Genomic DNA, 23,799 nt, shown 5'->3' with positions numbered 1-23,799 from the left:
TCATCATTACTTACCCTTATTTGTTTTTCTTAATTCCTCATTTCCTCTGCTTCTCTTTCCATCACCTTTCTCGTTCACTTGCTTCAGATCTGGCAGCGATTTCATTTCTTCTCCAGTCTTTCTCTCGTCTCGATTTTCTCTCCCGGCCATTGGCGGTCGTGTCTCACCCGTAGATCTCTGATTCTGACCCCGGGTTTGCTCTTGCCGCGATCTGAGGTCAAACATGGCTGCTGCCAACGCCCCCATCACGATGAAGGAGGTCCTGACGGTGAGTTCTCCTTCCTCTTCACTCTCCTCTTTGATTAAATATATGTGTATCTCCTGGAATCGAGCGTGATTTTGATCGATTAAGCTCTGTTCAGTCTCTTGTTTGATTGATTCCAGTTTCCTACTGATCTCAATTCTGCTCGATCGTTGTCTTACTCTCTAATTTTTCCTGATTGCTGGTTTGGGGAATGCATGTTTCTGATCATATTTCTCTAAATATGCTCAGATCTGTGTTACGTTAATTTATCGATCCCGAATCTCAAGTTGTTGTCTAGTGCAATGTGCTAATGTACTTGGATCTCATAACTAAGTAAATGAAATGTGTGACGTAATGCTTGATTTTGATTTTTCCAGCTTCCTAGCGTCGGGATCAATCAGCAATTCATCACGTTTACAAATGTTACTATGGAGTCTGACAAGTACATCTGTGTACGAGAGACGTCACCGCAAAACAGTGTTGTAATTATAGATATGAATATGCCGATGCAGCCTCTAAGGAGACCTATTACCGCAGATTCTGCTCTTATGAACCCAAACTCGAGGATCCTTGCCTTAAAAGGTATTTGATTCTTTCCTTCTATCCAAAACCCATTAATGTTTCCACGAATTCATAGTTCATAATCCACTTACCTTGCTGTTCACTTTTTTCTTTAATTTTTATGTAGCTCAAGTTCCAGGAACCACTCAGGATCATCTACAGATATTTAACATTGAAGCAAAAGCAAAGTTAAAATCACATCAGATGCCTGAGCAGGTGAGTGTTGATGCAAAGATATTGTAACCCCATTTTTCCTGTTTTACTTCGTATAGACTCTGATTTTTTCAGTCGGATTTTTTTTTGGGATAATAATCTTTCATGTTCTTACAGGTTGTCTTTTGGAAGTGGATTACACCAAAGATGTTGGGGCTGGTCACACAGAATTCCGTCTATCATTGGTCAATTGAAGGTTACATATTTCAGCCTACTGTCATTTTCTTCATATCATGTGTTTTTGTTTCTAATTTTGCTTCGATTTTTTTTAGGCGATTCTGAGCCAGTTAAGATGTTTGATAGAACAGCCAATTTGACCAACAATCAAATTATAAACTATAAGTGCTCTCCTAATGAGAAGTGGTTGGTTTTAATTGGAATTGCTCCTGGCTCTCCTGAGGTAGGTTTACTGCGCCACATATTAGGATGAATAAAGACATCAAAACTTCTTTCATGATGTATATTCTTGACTGATCTTGTCATTATTATCTATCTTCTGTAGAGACAACAATTGGTTAAAGGAAATATGCAGCTTTTCTCTGTGGATCAACAGCGGAGTCAGGCCCTTGAGGCACATGCTGCATCATTTGCGCAGTTTAAGGTAACGTCTTTGTTCTTTGGTGAGTTCATCTATGTTCTAATCTTGAACTGTAGTTTGACTTGCAACACTATTAATATTAGGTCCCTGGGAATGAGAATCCTTCTATTCTTATATCATTTGCAAGCAAGAGCTTTAATGCTGGGCAGATAACATCAAAGTTGCATGTCATTGAACTTGGTGCCCAACCTGGTTAGTTCCTCGACGCAAAACTATATTTTCACTGTTATTTAATATAATTGGTTACATTTTTTAGTTGGTATCCATCTGATCTTTAAAGGTTGGCAATTTTTTTGCAGGAAAACCATCATTTACAAAAAAGCAAGCAGATCTCTTTTTCCCACCTGATTTTGCTGATGATTTTCCTGTTGCCATGCAGGTTTGCTGTTGCATTAGAATTTCAGTTATATTTGTAAGTTGTTAGTGAAAATTTCCTGGCACTAATTTCTCTTTTTCCTGACAGGTCTCTCACAAATTTAACTTGATATATGTTATCACCAAACTTGGCCTATTGTTTGTGTACGATCTAGAGACTGCTTCTGCTATCTACAGAAATCGGATTAGTCCAGACCCAATTTTCTTGACTTCTGAAGCTTCCTCAGTTGGGGGTTTCTATGCCATTAATAGGCGAGGACAAGTTCTTTTGGCTACAGTAAACGAGGCTACCATTATACCTTTTATTAGTGGCCAAGTATGCTAATCTTTTACGCTATTTTCCCGTTATAACCTACCCATGTCATCATGTCATGCTAAGAAATCTATGCTTTTGTATCACAGTTGAACAATTTGGAGCTTGCTGTCAATCTTGCTAAAAGAGGAAACCTCCCAGGTGCAGAAAATCTGGTATGCGATGTTTATCATGGAACTGTTGTCTTGGTGAAGTAATTATAGTTGATGAATGGCATCTTGAAGGAAAAGAATGTCATTTGGTAATGTGAAGTTTCTCATATTCTGCTCGGATGTTGTAGGTTGTCCAGCGGTTCCAGGAGTTGTTCGCTCAAACAAAGTACAAGGAGGCTGCTGAGCTTGCTGCTGAATCTCCTCAAGGAATTCTAAGGACACCTGATACAGTGGCCAAATTCCAGGTTTCTATTTCATATCCAAGCAACTATGTGTAAACATGTTTATTTATTATTAAATGTAGGTAACACCAATTTTTCAACTCTATAATTTTGCAGAGTGTTCCTGTACAAGCTGGGCAAACTCCTCCATTGTTACAGTATTTTGGGACTCTTTTGACTAGAGGGAAGCTCAATTCATATGAGTCACTGGAACTATCTCGGCTGGTTGTGAACCAAAACAAGAAGAACCTCCTGGAAAACTGGTTGGCAGAGGATAAGCTAGAATGCAGTGAAGAACTTGGAGACCTTGTCAAGGTAATCTTGAAATGGACGATTTCATTTAAAATGTGTGATATGTCTCCTATAGTATGTTGTGACGATAAACCTTTCTGTTCCAGACTGTTGATAATGATCTTGCTCTGAAAATATACATCAAAGCTCGGGCGACTCCAAAAGTTGTAGCAGCTTTTGCAGAAAGAAGGGAGTTTGACAAAATATTGATTTACTCAAAGCAGGTAAGCAACAAGATCTATAGTATAACCTCTTCTGTTATTTTTACCCTAAAGTTCTGTGTTCTCATGATTACCATTGTTTCATATTGTGACTTCAGGTTGGGTACACACCTGATTACCTGTTTCTTCTGCAAACCATACTCCGTACAGATCCTCAGGTTAGTGTGGTGCACTCTTGATACTTGCAACATACTAAACTATGAATGGACTTGTTTGCTGAATATATGTTGTGTAAGCACTGGAAGAGTCATGAATCAATTAACTTGTTGAATAATTTTGACCTGATGTTATATAGAATGAAGAAATATTTTTCCACTGTATTAATTTCAATAGTCTTTTAATTTATTTGCAGGGAGCAGTAAATTTTGCATTAATGATGTCTCAAATGGAAGGAGGTTCTCCAGTTGACTACAACACCATCACTGATCTTTTTCTTCAGGTAGGTGAATATATTTTGTATGCACCAATATTCGTAGCTCATTACTTGTTCTACTCCTACATACAGAATTGTATAAAGTAGATGTAAATTATCATGTACTTATTTATCTATTTGTGCATATTCAGAGAAATCTGATCCGTGAAGCGACTTCTTTCCTTCTGGATGTGCTAAAGCCAAATTTACCTGAGCATGCTTTTCTGCAAACTAAGGTTTGAAAATAGTTGCCACCTTGTATCTCTATGTGTTTTCTCTACTCACCTTCTTTCCCCAGACTGTTTAAATCATTTGTCAACACAGGTTCTGGAGATCAATTTGGTAACTTTTCCTAATGTGGCTGATGCGGTATTAGCAAATGGAATGTTCACTCACTATGACCGGCCTCGTATTGCTCAACTTTGTGAAAAGGCTGGACTTTATATCCAATCCTTGAAGGTTGGTGCTCGTTTTTTACCATTTTTACCGGCCAAATAGATGTATCATCTTTTCACCTTCTAACTTCTTTTCCTTTTGATTTGTGCAGCATTACTCAGAGTTGCCTGATATAAAACGTGTAATTGTAAACACACATGCTATCGAGCCACAGGTAGTGCCTCTGAAATATATTTTGGTTGCTAAACCTCCTGGATGGTCAAGTTGTTGCTAACACTTTGCTCAATATGCAGGCTCTTGTTGAGTTTTTTGGCACTCTTTCTAGCGAGTGGGCTATGGAGTGCATGAAGGATCTGTTGCTGGTCAACCTGAGAGGCAATCTGCAGATAATTGTTCAGGTCAGTGGTGTATGATATGATGAATCTTATTGGTTATTTTGACACTAACGTGTCTATACAATTGCAGGCTTGCAAGGAGTACTGTGAGCAACTTGGTGTTGATGCATGTATTAAGCTCTTTGAGCAGTTCAAGTCATACGAAGGGCTATACTTTTTCCTAGGTTCATATTTGAGTATGAGGTGATATATATAAAATCTGATCTCGTTTCTGTAAACAAGCACGATTCTTGTACTTATATGCTGATGTTTACAATGTTTTCTCTCTGTGCAATAGTGAGGATCCTGAGATTCACTTCAAATACATTGAAGCAGCTGCCAAGACTGGTCAAATAAAGGAGGTTGAGCGTGTAACTAGAGAGTCTAACTTCTATGATGCTGAAAAGACGAAGAACTTTTTGATGGAAGCTAAGCTGCCTGATGCACGACCTTTGATAAATGTCTGCGATCGTTTTGGCTTTGTGCCTGATCTTACTCATTACCTCTACACAAACAACATGCTTCGTTACATTGAAGGTTACGTACAGAAGGTATAAGGTTTCTTGGGACTTTTTTTAATGCGTTGGAGTTCAGTTTTTTATATTAAATATTTATACGTTCGATTCTTTCAAAGGTGAACCCTGGGAATGCTCCCTTAGTTGTTGGGCAGTTGCTTGATGATGAATGCCCCGAAGATTTTATAAAAGGCCTCATTCTCTCTGTTCGTTCATTGCTTCCTGTTGAACCACTTGTCGAGGAATGTGAGAAGAGGTGAATCCTTTTGGTCATCCTGGTTTGCGTTCATAATTATGTCTGTTTGTTCTGGAAACTCTAATATGTTTCTGCTTTTTCAGAAATCGACTCCGTCTCCTCACTCAGTTCTTGGAGCATTTAGTTAGTGAGGGAAGCCAGGATGTGCATGTCCATAATGCCTTGGGTAAAATTATCATAGACAGTAACAACAACCCTGAGCATTTCCTGACCACCAACCCTTACTACGACTCTAAGGTCGTGGGTAAGTACTGCGAGAAACGTGATCCTACCCTGGCGGTTGTGGCATACAGAAGAGGACAATGTGATGAGGAACTCATCAATGTCACTAACAAAAACTCTTTGTTCAAGTTACAAGCCAGGTATCTTATCATTACTTACGAAAATTCTTACTTATTTTCACAATGGGGACTCTGTAGATTGCTAATACACGAGTTTTCAATTGTAGGTATGTAGTGGAGAGGATGGATGGTGATCTCTGGGATAAGGTTCTCGATGAAAACAATGATTATAGAAGACAGCTTATTGACCAAGTTGTTTCTACTGCTTTACCTGAAAGCAAGAGCCCGGAGCAAGTTTCTGCAGCTGTTAAAGCATTCATGACTGCTGATTTGCCGCACGAGCTTATTGAGCTTCTTGAAAAGATTGTTCTTCAAAATTCTGCCTTCAGTGGAAACTTCAATCTGCAAAATCTGCTTATATTGACAGCTATTAAGGCAGATCCATCTAGAGTTATGGATTACATTAACAGGCTGGACAACTTTGATGGACCTGCGGTTGGAGAAGTCGCAGTTGAAGCCCAATTGTATGAGGAAGCATTTGCTATCTTCAAGAAGTTCAACTTAAATGTTCAGGCTGTCAATGTATTGCTGGATAACGTCAGAAGCATTGAGCGTGCAGTTGAGTTTGCATTCCGGGTCGAAGAAGATTCTGTTTGGAGCCAAGTTGCTAAGGCGCAACTCAGAGAAGGACTAGTCAGTGATGCAATTGAGTCCTTTATCCGTGCTGATGATGCCACTCATTTCTTGGAAGTCATACGTGTCTCTGAAGATACTGATGTCTATGATGACTTGGTCAAATACCTTCTGATGGTTAGACAGAAGGTGAAGGAACCCAAGGTTGATAGTGAGCTTATCTATGCATATGCAAAGATTGATAGGTTAGGTGAGATTGAAGAATTCATTCTGATGCCAAACGTTGCTAATCTACAAAATGTTGGTGATCGTCTGTATGACGAAGCTCTGTATGAGGCTGCAAAAATAATATATGCGTTCATATCAAACTGGGGCAAGTTAGCCGTCACACTTGTGAAGTTGCAACAGTTCCAAGGTGCTGTTGATGCTGCAAGGAAAGCAAACAGTGCAAAGACATGGAAGGAAGTCTGCTTTGCTTGCGTTGATGCAGAGGAATTCCGGTTGGCTCAAATCTGTGGTCTTAACATTATCATTCAGGTGAATAAATACCTGATCTTAGTGAGCACAAAAGTTTCCTCTTAAGGGTTTTAGATTTCAATTGTTTATGATTTATAGCCCAATGTATCTCATTTATTTCCCGGTTAATCTTTTGGTACTTAATAGGTGGATGACCTGGAAGAAGTCAGCGAGTACTACCAGAACAGAGGGTGCTTCAATGAATTAATCTCACTTATGGAGAGTGGACTTGGGCTTGAACGTGCTCACATGGGTATCTTCACCGAGTTGGGTGTACTCTATGCTAGATATCGTTATGAGAAACTTATGGAACACATCAAGTTATTTTCAACTCGCCTCAATATTCCCAAGCTTATACGGGCCTGTGATGAACAACAGCACTGGCAGGAACTTACCTATCTGTACATTCAATATGATGAGTTTGATAATGCTGCGACCACCGTCATGAACCATTCTCCTGAAGCATGGGAGCACATGCAATTCAAAGACATTGTTGCCAAGGTAGCGAATGTTGAACTGTACTACAAGGCTGTGCACTTCTACTTGCAAGAGCATCCTGATCTAATCAACGATCTTCTCAACGTGCTTGCGTTGCGGTTAGACCATACTCGTGTTGTTGATATAATGCGGAAGGTTAGAAGCTGACTGATGACTTTTTTTTTTCCCTTAAAAAACAACTGAGCTGCATTGCTTAACAATTGGTTTCTTCTGATCTCAGGCTGGTCACTTACGTCTTATCAAGCCATACATGATTGCAGTTCAGAGCAACAATGTCTCTGCCGTTAATGAGGCTCTGAATGAGATATACGTGGAAGAAGAAGACTATGATAGGTTGCGAGAGTCTATTGATTTACATGACAGCTTTGACCAGATTGGCCTCGCTCAGAAGGTAAAGTTCAAATCTACTACACCTTTAATAACTTCTCTATTTAGAAAAATAAAAAAGGATGGCCTGTGCGATGATTTAATATTCCTGTGAATGGTGCGATCAGATCGAGAAACACGAGCTTGTTGAAATGAGACGTGTGGCTGCTTATATCTACAAGAAAGCGGGCAGATGGAAGCAATCAATTGCATTATCAAAGAAAGACAACATGTACAAGGACTGTATGGAAACTGCTTCACAATCCGGCGAACATGAACTTGCAGAACAACTACTGGTGTACTTCATTGAACAGGTATGATGATGGTTAAGCATTTACAAGATGCTACCGCTAACCATTCTTTTTATTTAGTAGAACAGAAAGTCAATTGATCCCGATGAGAAGATGAAATTAATATACCTCGTCTTCTGCTGTGCTTTGATTATACAGGGGAAAAAGGAATGCTTTGCTACATGTCTGTTTGTATGTTATGACTTAATCCGACCAGACGTGGCTCTTGAACTTGCATGGATCAACAATATGATGGACTTTGCCTTCCCGTATCTCCTCCAGGTGATCTATCCTAACCCACAAATACACTCTTTTTATTCTCTGCTCGATGAGATTGGAACCATTATTTGAACGCTATGATGAATTCTCTTGTTCCCGCTTTATCTTTGCAGTTTATCCGAGAATACTCTGGCAAAGTGGATGAGTTAATAAAGGACAAGCTGGAGGCACAAAAAGAGGTGAAGGCTAAAGAGCAGGAAGAGAAGGATGTTATGTCCCAACAGGTACTAATTACCACACAGCTACACTCATACCATCTCGACTCTTTCTCTTGACAAAGAAGCTTAAAGGATTATTATATTTTTCTTTTGTTGTTAAACAGAACATGTACGCCCAACTATTGCCACTTGCTTTACCTGCACCACCGATGCCAGGAATGGGAGGTGGTGGTGGGTATGGCCCGCCACCACAAATGGGCGGTATGCCAGGAATGCCTCCCATGCCACCATATGGAATGCCACCAATGGGTGGCTACTAATATCCGCATTGGAAAATTATCAGAAACGCATAGAGTCGGCCCAATTTGCTAGGGCGTGTTCGTCTACTATATGTCTGACCAGAATTTGTCTGGGAATAATGTGGATAATAACCTACTTTCGTTGTAATATTCTGTGGGGTTTAGGCGAGTCAATTTTTTTTACAATTTGTTAAAATCCATTTTTGAGTATATACTCAAGTCTCTCATTTTACTCATACGATACGAGTTGTAGTTGTACTTTCTTTCAGCATATCTTTCCATACTTTCGATTTCTTAAGCCGTTTTTGACTTATTGTTGTTATTCATATAGGAAACAATTAATACCTAGAATGACTAGTTAATCCTTTCTCAATTGTGATAATGTGTTTCATCATTTTTGCTGCAATATTACAAATTTCGATTAATGGCACTTAGTGATAAATTTCCCTCTATGAGAATTTGGTTGAACAGTACAAATGTACAATCATCAGCAGCAGAATGACATAGAAGCATCATGAATCTCATTTTCATAAAATGATAATGAAAATCCTAGGGTAGGTGTATTGCACATGTACACATGAAAACTATGTGGCAATAGTCATCTGAACATCATGAAACTAAAAATTGCAATCCCCCAACAAACACCTATTTCTACTAGGTTAGTAAAACGTTTTGGAAAAAGGATTCAATCAACCCCACATACTTTGTAGTTTCTAATATCAAATGTTGGACCTTCACCAGGACAAAACTCATGCTAGGCAGACACTAGGCAGACACTAAGCAGATTGATGAAAAATATAGGAAAATCATGTGGATCTTTCCATGTCATAACTCATAAACATAATTCTAATAGAAAACATAGATTCAATTCGGTCCAACAAAACATTCAAATGCAAATGCAAAACCAACAAAACTCTCACAAGAGTTGGTTCTAAACAGAAGAAAGACAAAACAACTCCCGAATCTACTTAGATCGCTGTCTCATCTTTCGTCTCTTCCTCTTCAATCTCCTCATACGCTTCTTCTTCCACTGAAACAACCAAACACAGAAACCATAAAGATCCTACACACTACATCGATTTCTCATCACTAAAACTCCATAAAAATCAAAACCCATTACTCACCTTGGCTCTCATGCTGATTTCGCAGAAGATGTACCCTTGGTTCCTCGGATTATGTGTTTATGTTTGTTTACAAGAGAGAGAGGAGCGGCGGAGACGATAGACAGATTTTGTAGATTATGCTCTTATTGCTCCTTAAAACAACAGCAAAACCCTAGAAACTCGCTTAATGGGCTTTATCAATTCTAAAGACCCAATAAAGCCCAACTGGATAGAATTTGCCAGAGGGGATATTCGGATCAGAGAGAGAGAGAGAGAAAGAGATTGAAGAAGATCTCTTCCGACAAGGTTCAAGATCGATTAAACATTACATGGAGGAGATTCACTAGAAGAAAAAAAAAAATCTTTGTTTGTCTTTGCAGATGCGACACGCAAAACGACGATTCTGATCTCGCTTGTCTGATTTCAAAAAACACGAGAAGATAGTTCTGATTCTTACACACAAACCCTACTTCATTCCTTGATCATCGTCTCCAATCATTATTACCCAAAGATCCGTATCTTTCTTTACTTCATGTCGAAGCAAACGTACAAAGTGTGTTTCTGCTTTCGCCGGAGGTTTCGTTACACTGCATCGGAGGCACCGCGTGATATCAAGACCATTTTCGAAAAGTACTCAGAGAATGGAGTTATGACCGTTGATCATCTCCACAGGTTTCTGATCGATGTTCAGAAACAAGATAAAGCCACCAGAGAAGATGCACAGTCAATTATCAATTCTGCATCGTCTCTTCTTCATCGGAATGGTCTCCACCTTGATGCTTTCTTCAAGTACCTTTTTGGTGATAATAACCCTCCTCTTGCTCTACATGAGGTAATTTTTTAATTCTCTTGTTTTGATTTTTGAGTTCAGAATTTGAAGTCAACTATGATTGATTGATATAAGAAACTCAGATTTTGGATTGGGATTCTTCGTTTTCCTTGTTTGGTAGCTGTTGAAATGTTGTGGAAAAGTGAGATTTTTGGAATAATTTTCTTGAGTGTTTCACTGAGTCTGATTGACTGATTCAAGAGTTCGAAATTCGAAGCAATTTTTTTTTTCTTTTTCTTTATGTCACACTGCTCTGAAAAAAAAAAAAAAAAACATTTGGCAGAAAGTAGTAGGTGCTATTTACTTTTTAGGCCAGTGTTGTTGTGGGAAAGCTAGATTTGTGGAATAAGTCTGATTCATGAATTTGAAGCAATATCATTGTTTTTCTTTTTATGTCTAGTTGCTGTAAAAACATAAAGTTCAGAAAGTAACATATTTGGGAATGTGACATGTACTCTGTTAGGAACTCTGACTCAAAAATCAATGATACAAGTATTCATTTTTTTTACAATTCTGGCTATACATGTTATCCTGACTCAATTATGCTAGCTTTCATTTTCAGATTGATTCTAGACATATCTCTAATGAATTTGTTGTGTTTTTCAGGTGCATCATGACATGGATGCTCCTATATCGCATTATTTCATATTCACTGGTCATAATTCTTATCTGACTGGTAATCAGCTGAGCAGTGATTGTAGTGAGGTACCTATTATAGATGCGTTGAAGAAAGGTGTTAGAGTGATTGAATTGGATATATGGCCGAATTCCAAAAAAGACGATATTGATGTTCTTCACGGAATGTATGATTTTACTTAAAATTCTTTCCAAACTAGTCAAGGTTAGGTGCTTTTTGTTTACTTGTTTACTGAACCATTCTTAAACAGGACTCTCACTACACCAGTGGGGTTGATCAAATGTCTCAAAGCTATCAGAGCACATGCCTTTGATGTATCCGACTATCCTGTTGTTGTCACTCTTGAAGATCATCTTACTCCAGATCTTCAGTCTAAAGTTGCTGAGGTAGCTTTTTATTTTGCATTTCTTTCTTTGCCGCTTTAATAGTTGAGTACAACAATTTTGAGATGTGTTGTTCTTGTTGTATGATAGATGGTTACCGAGATATTTGGGGAAATTCTGTTTACTCCTCCTGTGGGAGAATCTCTGAAGGAGTTCCCATCGCCAAACTCTTTAAAAAAGCGTATTATCATCTCAACCAAACCCCCAAAAAAGTACAAGGAAGGAAAAGATGAGGAAGTGGTGCAGAAAGGTAAATCCTTGGGTGATGAAGAAGTTTGGGGAAGAGAAGTTCCAAGCTTTATTCAGAGGAACAAAAGTGAAGCCAAGGTGTGTACGAAGACAAATCATCTTCATTCAGTTTTGTTGGTGTTCATATACAAAAGATGTTAGTTTTCTTTCTTGTTGCAGGATGACGTAGATGGAAATGATGATGATGAAGATGATGATGATGATGAAGACAAGTCTAAGAATAATGCACCACCCCAGTATAAACATTTGATTGCAATCCATGCTGGGAAACCAAAAGGCGGAATTACTGAGTGTTTAAAGGTAGATCCTGACAAGGTTAGACGCCTTAGCTTAAGCGAAGAACAACTTGAAAAGGCAGCAGAAAAATATGCAAAGCAGATTGTGAGGTATAGACATATTATGTTTCTATGTTTCTGAGTAATAATTGCAGTCTGTTAACTCAGTATGAATCCTGTTAATCATGGTGTGGTGTAGGTTTACTCAGCACAATTTGCTGAGGATTTACCCAAAAGGAACTAGAGTTACTTCATCAAATTACAACCCGTTGGTTGGCTGGAGCCACGGTGCTCAAATGGTGGCTTTCAATATGCAGGTATCTCATTCTGCTATATTACCAACTTCTTTTCACATAGTAGTAAAACTTTTCGTTATTTTGGAGAAGCTAGGCTCCATCACTTTACAGGACATCAACCTTATTCTTCAGCTGATTTTATTGTGATTTTTTCCATGTACAGGGGTACGGAAGATCATTATGGCTAATGCAAGGAATGTTTAGAGCCAATGGCGGATGTGGCTACATCAAGAAACCTGATATTCTGCTGAAAAGTGGTTCGGATAGTGAGATATTTGACCCAAAAGTTACTCTACCTGTAAAAACAACACTTAGGGTGAGATATCTGTTTGGTCTTGCTTTTGCCAATTCAAATCCGATAAAACTCGGTGATCTTATTCTTCTATCAACCTTAGGTAACTATATACATGGGAGAAGGCTGGTATTTTGACTTCCGCCATACCCACTTCGATCAATATTCACCGCCTGACTTCTATACAAGGGTAAATCTTGATTCCTTTAAACCTCACCAAAAATGTTTTGAGATAGAACTGCTCCTTGTCTCTTAGATTGCAATATAGTAATTTGAACATGGATACATATTCAGGTTGGGATAGCTGGAGTTCCAGGGGATACAATAATGAAGAAGACGAAAACACTGGAGGATAATTGGATACCAGCTTGGGATGAGGTGTTTGAGTTCCCTTTAACTGTTCCAGAGCTGGCTCTACTGAGATTAGAAGTGCATGAGTATGACATGTCAGAGAAAGATGATTTCGGAGGACAGACATGCTTACCGGTTTGGGAGCTAAGCGGAGGAATAAGATCGTTTCCTTTACATAGCCGGAAAGGAGAGAAGTACAAATCCGTGAAGCTTCTCGTGAAGGTGGAGTTTGTGTGACATGACATGATTGAGATACAGCATTATAAACTGGTTCGGTAACTCCGAGTTTGTGAATTTCGAATCTGAGGATTTGGTTTGTGTGTGTGAGTGTGTGAGAAAGAGAGAATGTATACTTGATTTGTTGTGTGTAATATATATAATGTACATAAAAGGCAAGAGGGAGAGAGAGAGATGGTCTTGTCTGGCGGTATTGTATTATTATGATGTAGTCTTGTGTAATAATAGTAAGACGCTTGAATCATATGATGAAAGTGTGTGTTTTAAAACTTGTTTGTTTTCATTCCACTAAGAAGGCGTCAAAGAAATTTCTTATGTATCACATTTAACTTTAAAAAAATGGTCAAAAATTTCCAAAAAGAAAAGAGAAAGGATATTTTAGTAAATGAAAGAAAGAGGAGGTGGAGGAAGCGCGCTCTATCTCAAAAACTTTGGGGTAAAAATCTCTCTGCTTGGTCCTCAACAATTGGAAACCGTACAAATTCAATTTCTTCACATAAAGCTCTCTCTTCCTTGTCATTCTTCAAACTTTGAATCTTTTTTCTCTCCGCACAATCCCCAAATGTCCGATAGGTATCCCCAACTTCTCGATCACAAACTCTTCAATTTTCTGTTTCTTTGATTATCTTATTCGGATAAAGATTGATGCTTTGGTTTCTGGGTATGATTCTATTGATTTCTTTTTTGTAGGATACTGTGCAAGTTCTTTGTCCATGGCTCGTGCTTGAAAGGCGAAAATTGTGAATTTTCCCATGATTCTAAGGATCCGCCCAATAATGTAATGTTATCTCTTGTCAAGATTCTTTCTTTTGATTCCAAAAAATTGACTGTTGGATATGTAAATTATGTAATTAGGTTTGCACATTCTATCAGAAAGGAATATGTTTGTACGGAAGTAGATGTAGATACGATCATGTCAGAGCTGCTTCCAATGTTCCTCTTAGCTTAGATTCTGAGTCTCTGGATCGCTCTATATCCACCACTCCCTCTAGGAATCTGCAACAACAAGGAACACCCGACGGTGATAAATCGCCTAACGTCCATTGTATCCACCCAAGAGAGTACCCGATCTGCTCTTTTGCTGCAGCTGGTGATTGCCCTCGAGGAAACCAGTGTCCTCATATGCATGGAGACCTCTGCAATACTTGTGGCAAGAAGTGTTTGCATCCTTTCAGACCCGAAGAACGAGAAGAGCACACTAAAGAATGTGAGAAGATGCAAAAGCACATTGAGGCTTTGAAACAAAGTCAAGATATCGAGTGTAGCGTGTGTTTGGATCGTATCTTGTCAAAGGCTACTCCAGGGGAAAGGAAGTTTGGGCTGTTGACCGAGTGCGATCATCCGTTTTGTATACAATGCATTCGTAATTGGCGCAGCAGTGCTCCTGTTTCGGGAATGGATGTCAACAGTACGTTAAGAGCTTGTCCTATATGTCGCAAACTCTCTTATTTTGTTGTCCCGAGTGTTGTCTGGTACTCTACTCCTGAAGAGAAAAAGGAAATTATCGACATATACAAGGCAAAACTCAGGTATAGTTACTAACTGAAAAAACCTTCTTGATTCTTTCTTAGCTGTCTTCAAATTTGATATGCTTAGTAGGTTCATTGTGTTCTCTTCCAATCTTGCAGATCTATTGACTGTAAGCACTTCAACTTTGGAAATGGAAACTGCCCATTTGGAGCAAGTTGTTTCTATAAGGTATATCCTCTATTCTTTATTGTCAGCCAAAGCATTAGACGAATGATTTAGTCTTAATCATTTTTTGTGTTGCTATAGCATGCATATTCTGATGGTCACTTGGAAGAAGTTGTTTTACGGCATCTTGGTTCTCAAGAAGGTGAAACTGTAATAACTGGCAGTATCAGGTCTTTTCCCAATATGATCAACTTCAGACATCATTTCGTTGTCCTTACCTTTATCTCTGATTATGATAATGTGGTACTGATTTCCAGGCTATCAGAGTTGCTTGGAGGCCTGCAGATTTTCTAAAATATTCTTTCCCATAATAATCAATCGAATGTAAGTTCCAAAACCCGTTTGCAATTATCAGAGATAAATGTTTTTTCATGTGTTGAAAACCTGAAATCCATGGAAAGTCAGCTTATTGGTTCTCTTTTATGACTTTCTTTCCAAGCACAGAACACAAGGTGGTGATGACAACTTATTTTCTTATCAAACTCATTTTGATTCTGAGTTTTGACAATCCTCTTAAATAAGGTGAAGCAAGTTTTTAGTTTTCTTTATCTTTCAGATTATCTTACAAGAATTTTCCTTGTTGGCTGATTCAAGCTATCTTCTGATTACAGAAATGGAGACATTCTCAGAGAGGATAATAGTTAAAAAGATATCAGGACACAGGAGAAACTCATTGTAATAATATTTTAGCTAGGGAATGTCTACTACACAATAATGTAAACAAAATGTGTGAATATACCCAACAAAATAATGTAAATAATGCTTTTCATAGCACTCCATCTGTAAGATATTTTAGATAATAAAATTTGAGTTTCTATTCGTTAGAACATCAAGAGAGAAGAAGAGAGTGATGTTTTCCTTTATTGAGATTTCATACAATAACAAAAAGAAAAGTAGAAGAACATAAAGGATGATCTACCATCTGAGAATGGCAAATCCAGAAAGGATGAGAGAAGAGATGATCATGATAATAGACATTCCTGGAAAACAAGAGGCTCCTGTCTGTGACTCTGAATCGTAGTACTGTGCAGAGGCGGTAAAGACAGAGGAGAGCGTCATTGTGGCGAAAACAGCCATCGCTGTGTATTGATTGTAGCTAGAAGCCATGTTTACTAAATTTGACCTCTCAAAACCAATTATCTCACCTTTGGCTTTGGCTTTGGCTTTGGCTTTACCAATGTTGTTTTATAGGGAAAGAAAAAAGTTCGTGGGGACGTGAAGAGCATAAGGTTAATGCTTATTTCATTAAACCCCACTTTCTGTTGTTGGTCAACGAATGTTCTTGTATAAGGCTATAAGCTAGCTATAGAACAAAACCCATATAATATTTGTGATATAATGATCTATGGGACATATAGGGAATCCTTAAAAGATGTGGTGAAAAGACGAGTTTCAAACTCAATGAAAAATACGTACAATTAAAAGAAAAGCCCAATATGAAGCATAAGCCCAATATGAGTTTATAGGCCCAAAGAGTTTTTGAAGCCAATACTGTTTCTGCTGACCAATTTCTTCCCTTTGTTCGTTAGCTTAGGCTTTTGATACTGTAATTTCTGAACTTTAGTCTAGATTGTGATTTGTAAAAGAAAAATAGGAGGCTAGAAAATCGAATTTAGTTTACGTGATGCGTGATGATTAATGTAGTATGCATTGAGATGGAGTATGATCCGTGCTCCGATCCCATCATTACTTGCTATTATCGATCAATACTTACTATTATTGATCCTTTATCAGTTGAGTATAATAAGAAATAAACATTTATTTTGCCTGCACATTATTTTCAGTGTGCTATAGATATATTTCCGTATTTCGAAATGATATTTTTGATGATGATGGTTTTATTTCGCTAATTCGTTATAAATGAACTCGTTTTTGAGATTGGTTAATGGAGGTTGGGGTTTGATATCACATGAAAATTTATGTGTAAATGAATTGAAAAAAAAAATGATGATTTTATATACCTATTCTTAAGTTTGGATTTGATATGATGCTATTATATTTTTGTCTCATCGATCTTCTAAACTCTATGATGTTCCATATTTCTGTCAAAGGATCCTGAATCTATCTATATATTTAGATTTGGTTGATTAAATTATATCGTAAAATGGAAGTTACTTCAAAATAAGCCTCCTTGCAAGAGTATACTATATTACTTTTAGAGAGTGAAAATTGGTTATTAGTTGTCGTTTAGAAACAAAAATTTAAAAAAGAAAAGAAAAAAAGCCATAACTAATATATGTATTTGTATACTTTGATCCTTCAAACACACGTGTGTGGTGCGGGGATGAGACAGAGAAAGAGGTTGGTCTTGTTCTTGTCTTTGACTCTAAACCAGTCTTTTTCGATACATTTTTCTTCACTCACAAGTCTATCATCATGTTTCTAACGAAGACATTTATTTTATTTATATTTTGTAACAAAAAAGAAAGAAGACCCACCTCTTGCTTCTTCTTCACATTCTCATTTCTTCTTCTCTCTGTCTCTCTCTATTAGAGACTCTCTCTACTCTACCCATCAATCCCAACAAACACTACTTTCATCTCTCCCTCTCTTTGTCATACCCATTACGCATATTCGTATCATTCCAAAGCAATCCCCACAAATCATATCATCCTCTCTATCTTTCTTTCCTTGCTTCATACAATCTCTCCAAATTATACATCTCTCTCTCTCTGTATACTCTTCTTCAAAAAGGCTCCACCAGTCCAAAATGATGATGAGGAAACCGGACATTACTACGATCAGAGACAAGGGCAAGCCAAATCATGCATGTGGTGGTAATAACAACAAACCGAAGCTAAGAAAAGGACTTTGGTCGCCTGATGAAGACGAGAAGCTCATAAGATACATGTTGACTAATGGACAAGGATGTTGGAGTGACATCGCTAGAAATGCTGGTCTTTTACGTTGTGGTAAAAGTTGTCGCCTTCGCTGGATCAATTACTTGAGGCCTGATCTTAAACGTGGCTCCTTCTCTCCTCAAGAAGAGGATCTCATCTTCCATTTGCATTCTATTCTTGGTAACAGGTAACTATACAATGAGGCTTAGATTCGAAACGATTTGGTGCTAGCTAGAATGATTTTTGTGCATAACTGTTTACATTTTATCATCAGGTGGTCTCAAATAGCTACTCGGCTTCCAGGTAGGACAGACAACGAGATCAAAAACTTTTGGAACTCGACATTGAAGAAGAGGCTTAAGAATAACAACAACAACAATAATTCATCAGGATCATCACCTAACAATAGTAATAGTAATTCCTTGGACCCAAGAGATCAACATGTGGATATGGGAGGCAACTCTGCTCCATTGATGGATGGCTATCACCATGATGACAACATGATGATAGTGGGGAATACAATGCGCATGGAATCTTCTTCCTCATTCAATTTTGCACCAGTGGTTAATAGTGTGGGCTTAAACCAGCTTGATGATCCCCTGATGATATCAGTACCAGATAACCAATATCACCAAATGGGAAACACAGGGAATGTGTTCAACGTTAATGGCTTAGGAGATTATGGAAACACAATTCTTGATCCATTTAGCAAGAGAGTATCAGTAGAAGGTGATTGGTTTCTTCCCCCCTCGGAGAATACCAATGTCATTGCTTGTAGTACAAGCAACAACCTAAACTTACAAGTCTTCGATCCTTGCTTCAATAGCAAAAATGTTTGTCATTCAGAAAGCTTCAAGGTAGGGAATGTGTTGGGGATAGAGAATGGTTCTTGGGAAATAGAAAACCCTAAAATCGGAGATTGGGATTTGGATGGTCTCATCGATAACAACTCTTCTTTCCCCTTCCTTGATTTCCAAGTCGATTGACAATTTCTCTCTCTCCCTTTCATTCCATCTTCTTTTATTCATTCCTCCTTATTCATTCTTATATACATTTTTTTTTTAACATGAACTTGATCAATCTCTATTCTAAAAGAGTCTCATTTTTTTTTTTTTTGGCAAAAAGTCTTCTTTAAATCAGAATTGGTATATTCTCGATCTTGTCCCTTTGTTGTATATTCTCGATCTTGTCCCTTTGTTTTCCCATCATATGTTTATTATTCACAATAATATTGTTCATGGAAACGAGAGATATATGCATAGTTTATATCTATAGGTGGAGGAACTAATCACCATGCATGGTTATATTCGTACATGAAATGTGAATAGGAAGGTACATTGAGATTCTATTTGCTGAGGAAGTACTTAAATAATGGCCCACACAGCAGTGAGGTGATTACTTTGGTTCATTTGTATAGCTTTCTCTTTCTTTTCATATTCTTTTTGTACAAATCTGAGTTTGATTGATGTGTAAAACACGGTTTCGTAATAAGAAAGCATTATCAGCTTTATCATTCTCTCTCTACCTAAAATTCGGGTTAATTACGACCCAAAAATAAAACTATTCGATCGTAAATATTGCTTAAGAAATTGTAAACAATGCAGCTGATCAGTAAAGCATATTCCCCGATCCGTTTCATATCAATTTAGAAAATTTACATTCTATTAACTTTGATTGGTAATAAATTAAAAAGGGGAATATATAAATCCAAAAAGGAATAATTACTTTACACAGAAAATTTTAAATAAAAAACTTTTGAGAAAAAAATTCAAAACGTATACTTAAAGAAACGGATATAACAAAATGATGTTTTGACTAAAAAAACCTAAATTTAACGTTTGCCATAATTGTAGGAAAAATTATCTACCATGAATGTTGAGTTATAGTATGGACCTTGAGGTCTTCGCATATAATTGAGTTTATGGGCCAATGGAGACTCCAAGCCGCAAGGAAACTTTAGGCCTGATTATTAAGTTTTTTTGGTTCGGCTAGGTTTGGATTTGTTAGTTTCGTCGGGAAAAAAAAGAGATCTGAATGAGAAACCGGAATTCTTTGGTTTTGTTTGCTAGACAATTTTTCATTTGGTTCAGGTTTGGGTTTGTTCGGATTCGGTTCGGTGGTGGACAAAAGTTGATAAAAATAAACTATTAGTCGTCGGCTCAGTCCGGTCGCAACAGATTTTGGTTTCTGTTTAGATTGCTAGGTATAAAATCTATCAAATTTGGTCTAAAATAAAATTTCAATTCCGAACCGGTTAAGAAATTTTATTTCGGTTTGATTGTTTTTTTAATGCTACCGAACCTAGCCGTTAAGAAAACGGACACCATCTACGTACACTATGTTTTTGACTTTTTTTCCCTCGTGTTAAGAGAGCACTTATGAAATGGCCACAAAAGAGCAATATTTTGCTTATTAAAGCTTTCCGAGGTTCTAAATATCTTTTAAATTATTGAACATAAAAATGAAAAATCAAGCCAAACTAAATATATAATTGGAAAGTTAGTAAGATAAAATTAATAAAATCAATATCTTTTGTATAAATATAGAGCTTCCTAGGTTGAATGATTGGTTAAGTGGTTATATTACTTATTTAAACTTAAGCGTGAAGGAAATTTGGATTACAAGAACAACAAACCCACATCATGACTTGTGTAATTATAGTTTTCTCCACCATGTAATAATGTAATTGAACGCTAGCGCTATTATAATGGTTAATTTACTCCACATCAATAAGTCATCATTTCAGAGATAGACGACACCAATCATATGATTCATACCTCTCTCGTAACTATATATGAACTTAGCCATCATATAGTTTCTTTAATCACACACTCACAAAAACTAGCAAACAAACATAGCAAGAATATTAAGGCAATTAGTTTATTTAATGGAGAGAAGAGAGGACCACTACTCAAACTACTTCGTCCAAAGCCCTTCATCGCTATCCCACGACCTCGAGTTCGAATTCCAGTCTCCCACTCGATCTGACTCAGCGCCATTGGTCCTATCCCCCGTCAATGAATTCCCCAAGCACTCAGATTTCTTGAGAAACTCCGGAAACAAATTAGTGTATGAGGATGATGAGAAAATGTTGGTGCCATTGCGTCGTAGCTCCAATTCGGGTTGGTGGATCGTTCTGCAAATAGGTTGGAGGTTTTTCTTTAGCTTAGGAGTGGCATTGCTTGTCTTCTACATTGGTTTAACCTTTTCGGCCTGTTTTCCTTTTGGGCCTGCTTTTTAGTTTGGGCCTTCGCCCCATTTGCTAGTACCAAATTTTGTGAATCGATGGATTTTTAATGATGACCTTGAGTTTTAGGCTTGTTTACTCTACCTAAAAAGTATGTAACTTTACAGATTGGAAGGTTTAATCAGTTTATGTTAGAAGAAGGTGTGGATTCACATGGAGCGTCGACTAAGTTCCTCACTTTCAATTGCTCTACCAAGCTCATAGTAGATAACAAGTCTAATGTCTTTGGCCTTCACATTCATCCTCCATCTATCAAATTCTTCTTTGGCCCCCTCAACTTTGCAAAGGCGCAAGTAAGTTTTATACTGTATAAACTTAAGAGATATATTTATTTAACATCAACTTAAGTTACATGCATCATATATCTCTTGTTTCTGTAAAGGGACCTAAACTATATGCGTTGAGCCATGAGTCGACAACATTTCAGCTCTACATAGGAACAACGAACCGGGCAATGTATGGGGCAGGAGCGGAGATGGATGATATGCTTCAGTCGAGAGCTGGATTGCCTCTAATACTGCGGACAAGCATAATTTCCGACTATCGAGTTGTCTGGATTACCTAAGTACCATCACAAGGTCGAGTGTTTATTGCTCCTTGCTTACAAGGAGAGGCACAGCCATGTTACAATGATAAGAGAAAAATGTAGATTGGTATCTTGATCAAAGATTATATCCAAAGAGATGCCATACTTTTGTAATTTTCCATATGATGCTCAAGTCCTGATCGATAACTACTCCCTGTTAAACAAAACAAGGTATCATAACAAAACTAGAAAGCGTTTTAAAACCTACACGCATCTCCAAGACTCATGTAGAGTTTCATTCACTAATTCCATAAGACAAGTTTCATTTGAAAAGTTACATCAAATGAGATCAAAGAAAGAGATAAAGACCGTGTCCAATCTTACCTTGCAAAGCATCTTCTTGGAGAAGGGACCTTTCAGTTCCATATGAAGGCAGAACATATCATTGTTTGTGGAGCCAGAACATATCACACTTTCCCACTATAGAGCTCATACAAACAGTAACCAACTGACCAGATATCTAAAGGAAGGTCGTAGGAAACGATGAAAAAAAGAGTATAAGTTTCAGCAATACATGAACATACACAATACAGTCATGATACAATGTAACCATAAGCCCACCATCAATCATATCATATACAATGTTAACGAGAAGCCAAGCATCAGATCATTTCGTTCATTAACATAAGCAGGTTCTCTTACAATCAGACATCATAAATTTGAACCAAAAAGCAAAGCCAATTCCTTAAGTTATGTTTGAGTACACGTAGTCAACAGTGACATGATACAAAGCTTGTCAGATAATTAGAGAGTGTGTTTCATTGTTCTGTCCAACTGACTTGAGCAAGGCCGTCTCTGATGTGTTTTTTTCACTAGAGAGATTATCCGTACCAATATCTGGAGATTTTCCAACAGAGTTCCTCTAAACACATAAAAACACAGAGATCAAAATGATGAAGATGAAACAAATAGCAAATGTCATTCAATTACTCTGTTTTTTCTTTCTTTACCTTTTCCCGTCTCTCCTGAATTATCGCCTTAGTTTCATCTACCGCTTCTTTAAGGACAAAGTAACCTTAACACACACAGACAAAAAAAAAAAACACACACAAAGATATGTATACCATCGATGAAAGATTAAGGACTTAAGGGAACAACAAAATCTATCTCAACCTGTTTATATATATACCTATGACATATCCAATAGACACTCCTGTAAGTGCACGTAAGAAACCCCCCTCTCTTTGCTTCTCCTATCCACTCTAAAATCACAGATAACAGAAAGAAGATTATTACTTCTTTGAAAGAAAGAAAGGCTTTCTTGATTCACCTCACGAATTTGATAGATTTCAAGCGGAATCAGAGAAGATATAGGACATTGGAAAGAAAAACAAAAAGAATAATCTGATTTTTTTCACAGATATCATCGTGATTTTCTTCTCCCATTAAGGGAATTAATATGGGCTGTTAACCTTTTCGGCCTGTTTTCCTTTTGGGCCTGCTTTTTAGTTTGGGCCTTCGCCCCATTTTTTTTTCCTACTTTTTTTTTTTTTTTGTAAAACTACAGTTCGCTAAATAATGATTTTCCGTGAAAAAAGCAAAAAGCAAAAATTAAATTCTCCGTGGAAACTACAGTTCATATAATATTCATACCCTCCTCTTTTTGTAGCCACAAAATGTATTGTAATATTCGGATTGTATATATCAAATTGACATCTTATTATATAAAGTATGATTTTCTCGACATTTCGATCTTTTTACTAGAGAATCTTGTTTCTTGATGCTCGGTCGTTTAGGTTTTTTAAACCTTGTATTTCTGTTTATTGAATGAATTTTCAGAAAAGAGATAAATATATTAAGAAATACGAGAAAACAAAAAAGACAAAAGAAGGCTAATTTTTTTGTACAAAATAATTTTTTTCGTTAATAAGAAGAGAAGAAACTGTCAAAAAAGAAAGAAGAAGATTGAAGATCTGAAGGAATTTGTATCCAACAACTTTGAAGAAGTAAAGTCTGTAGTTCGTTCGGAATCTTCATGGGGTAACATTTTATCCAAAGCACTCGTGGGACAATTTATCTACGTCAATGCGCCCTCTTGTCTGAGAAGATTCGCCTCCATCTTCAACAATTTCCTCATCTCTTTGACAACGGTGATGCAGTCACTATCACGGTCTCTCAAATAATTGAGGAGATCTAATAGGGCGGCTTTCTCATTTTGTGATTAGATGCACTACTTTTGTTCACAGGCGATCCTTTAGGGAGACTTTCTCATTTTGTGATTAGATGTACTACTTTTGTCCACGTCTATGATATATATAACTATCTTTCATCTAATCATGATTTGGTTAGATTATTACTCTTTAGTTGTGTTGATCCC

The 23,799-nt window shown here is 37.4% G+C and overlaps 6 protein-coding genes and 1 long non-coding RNA gene across 7 annotated transcripts; 5 read left to right on the top strand and 2 right to left on the bottom strand.

The window, feature by feature from the left end:
* The first annotated feature begins 31 nt into the window (after positions 1-31).
* Positions 32-8,755, top strand: LOC9320749 (clathrin heavy chain 2). The gene is made up of 30 exons (XM_002884637.2): positions 32-268; positions 622-826; positions 933-1,021; positions 1,136-1,214; positions 1,291-1,418; positions 1,521-1,619; positions 1,700-1,808; positions 1,916-1,995; positions 2,080-2,307; positions 2,394-2,459; positions 2,585-2,701; positions 2,795-2,992; positions 3,076-3,192; positions 3,288-3,347; positions 3,542-3,628; positions 3,754-3,837; positions 3,926-4,060; positions 4,149-4,211; positions 4,291-4,395; positions 4,463-4,575; positions 4,670-4,922; positions 5,006-5,142; positions 5,226-5,504; positions 5,591-6,593; positions 6,720-7,205; positions 7,291-7,461; positions 7,565-7,750; positions 7,886-8,008; positions 8,119-8,229; positions 8,328-8,755. The coding sequence occupies exons 1-30, from the start codon at positions 224-226 to the stop codon at positions 8,481-8,483; spliced, it is 5,112 nt and encodes a 1,703-aa protein (XP_002884683.1). The 5' UTR covers positions 32-223; the 3' UTR covers positions 8,484-8,755.
* Positions 8,756-9,285: 530 nt separating this feature from the next.
* On the bottom strand, positions 9,286-9,703 carry LOC110230050 (60S ribosomal protein L41). The gene is made up of 2 exons (XM_021031841.1): positions 9,587-9,703; positions 9,286-9,492 (listed from the first exon to the last, which is right to left on the bottom strand). Exons 1-2 carry the CDS (start codon positions 9,596-9,598, stop codon positions 9,427-9,429), a joined length of 78 nt encoding a protein of 25 aa, XP_020887500.1. The 5' UTR covers positions 9,599-9,703; the 3' UTR covers positions 9,286-9,426.
* A 39-nt stretch (positions 9,704-9,742) lies between these two features.
* On the top strand, positions 9,743-13,387 carry LOC9320748 (phosphoinositide phospholipase C 2). Its single transcript, XM_021031840.1, has 9 exons — positions 9,743-10,397; positions 11,001-11,197; positions 11,282-11,417; positions 11,505-11,741; positions 11,823-12,049; positions 12,138-12,255; positions 12,398-12,550; positions 12,630-12,716; positions 12,821-13,387. Exons 1-9 carry the CDS (start codon positions 10,098-10,100, stop codon positions 13,112-13,114), a joined length of 1,749 nt encoding a protein of 582 aa, XP_020887499.1. The 5' UTR covers positions 9,743-10,097; the 3' UTR covers positions 13,115-13,387.
* A 130-nt stretch (positions 13,388-13,517) lies between these two features.
* LOC9318637 (E3 ubiquitin-protein ligase makorin) lies at positions 13,518-15,629 on the top strand. Its single transcript, XM_021033593.1, has 8 exons — positions 13,518-13,687; positions 13,805-13,892; positions 13,970-14,643; positions 14,743-14,812; positions 14,891-14,979; positions 15,067-15,133; positions 15,254-15,331; positions 15,421-15,629. Exons 1-6 carry the CDS (start codon positions 13,677-13,679, stop codon positions 15,101-15,103), a joined length of 969 nt encoding a protein of 322 aa, XP_020889252.1. The 5' UTR covers positions 13,518-13,676; the 3' UTR covers positions 15,104-15,133; positions 15,254-15,331; positions 15,421-15,629.
* A 1,618-nt stretch (positions 15,630-17,247) lies between these two features.
* Positions 17,248-19,162, top strand: LOC9320746 (transcription factor MYB46). The gene is made up of 2 exons (XM_021033783.1): positions 17,248-17,836; positions 17,924-19,162. The coding sequence occupies exons 1-2, from the start codon at positions 17,520-17,522 to the stop codon at positions 18,633-18,635; spliced, it is 1,029 nt and encodes a 342-aa protein (XP_020889442.1). The 5' UTR covers positions 17,248-17,519; the 3' UTR covers positions 18,636-19,162.
* A 986-nt stretch (positions 19,163-20,148) lies between these two features.
* LOC9318636 lies at positions 20,149-21,462 on the top strand (the record flags this gene model as incomplete). Its single annotated transcript, XM_021030915.1, is given in 4 exon segments — positions 20,149-20,846; positions 20,966-21,189; positions 21,279-21,451; positions 21,453-21,462. Coding segments are annotated over 4 exon segments (717 nt in total), but the record flags the coding sequence as incomplete, so codon positions are not given.
* A 6-nt stretch (positions 21,463-21,468) lies between these two features.
* Positions 21,469-22,817, bottom strand: LOC9320745. Its single transcript, XR_002333630.1, has 4 exons — positions 22,612-22,817; positions 22,433-22,497; positions 21,807-22,344; positions 21,469-21,636 (listed from the first exon to the last, which is right to left on the bottom strand). It is a non-coding gene; the product is annotated as an uncharacterized LOC9320745 (long non-coding RNA).
* Between the last annotated feature and the right edge of the window lie 982 nt (positions 22,818-23,799).

This window comes from Arabidopsis lyrata (assembly GCF_000004255.2).
Source record: "Arabidopsis lyrata subsp. lyrata unplaced genomic scaffold ARALYscaffold_3, whole genome shotgun sequence".
Classification (NCBI taxonomy): Eukaryota; Viridiplantae; Streptophyta; class Magnoliopsida; order Brassicales; family Brassicaceae; genus Arabidopsis; species Arabidopsis lyrata.
Note: the sequence above shows the minus strand (reverse complement) of the source record. Positions and strands in the feature narration are given on the sequence as shown.

Coding starts and splice junctions, on each gene's coding strand:
- LOC9318637 (XM_021033593.1), top strand. Junction 13,893..13,969: donor CTAAGGATCCGCCCAATAAT/GTAATGTTATCT, acceptor TTATGTAATTAG/GTTTGCACATTCTATCAGAA. Junction 14,980..15,066: donor GTAATAACTGGCAGTATCAG/GTCTTTTCCCAA, acceptor ACTGATTTCCAG/GCTATCAGAGTTGCTTGGAG.
- LOC9320749 (XM_002884637.2), top strand. CDS start 224: ATGGCTGCTGCCAACGCCCCCATCACGATGAAGGAGGTCCTGACG. Junction 3,838..3,925: donor ATGCTTTTCTGCAAACTAAG/GTTTGAAAATAG, acceptor TTGTCAACACAG/GTTCTGGAGATCAATTTGGT. Junction 4,212..4,290: donor CACATGCTATCGAGCCACAG/GTAGTGCCTCTG, acceptor CTCAATATGCAG/GCTCTTGTTGAGTTTTTTGG.
- LOC9320746 (XM_021033783.1), top strand. CDS start 17,520: ATGATGATGAGGAAACCGGACATTACTACGATCAGAGACAAGGGCAAG. Junction 17,837..17,923: donor CATTCTATTCTTGGTAACAG/GTAACTATACAA, acceptor TTTTATCATCAG/GTGGTCTCAAATAGCTACTC.
- LOC9320748 (XM_021031840.1), top strand. CDS start 10,098: ATGTCGAAGCAAACGTACAAAGTGTGTTTCTGCTTTCGCCGGAGGTTT. Junction 12,551..12,629: donor CTGTAAAAACAACACTTAGG/GTGAGATATCTG, acceptor TATCAACCTTAG/GTAACTATATACATGGGAGA. Junction 12,717..12,820: donor CGCCTGACTTCTATACAAGG/GTAAATCTTGAT, acceptor ATACATATTCAG/GTTGGGATAGCTGGAGTTCC.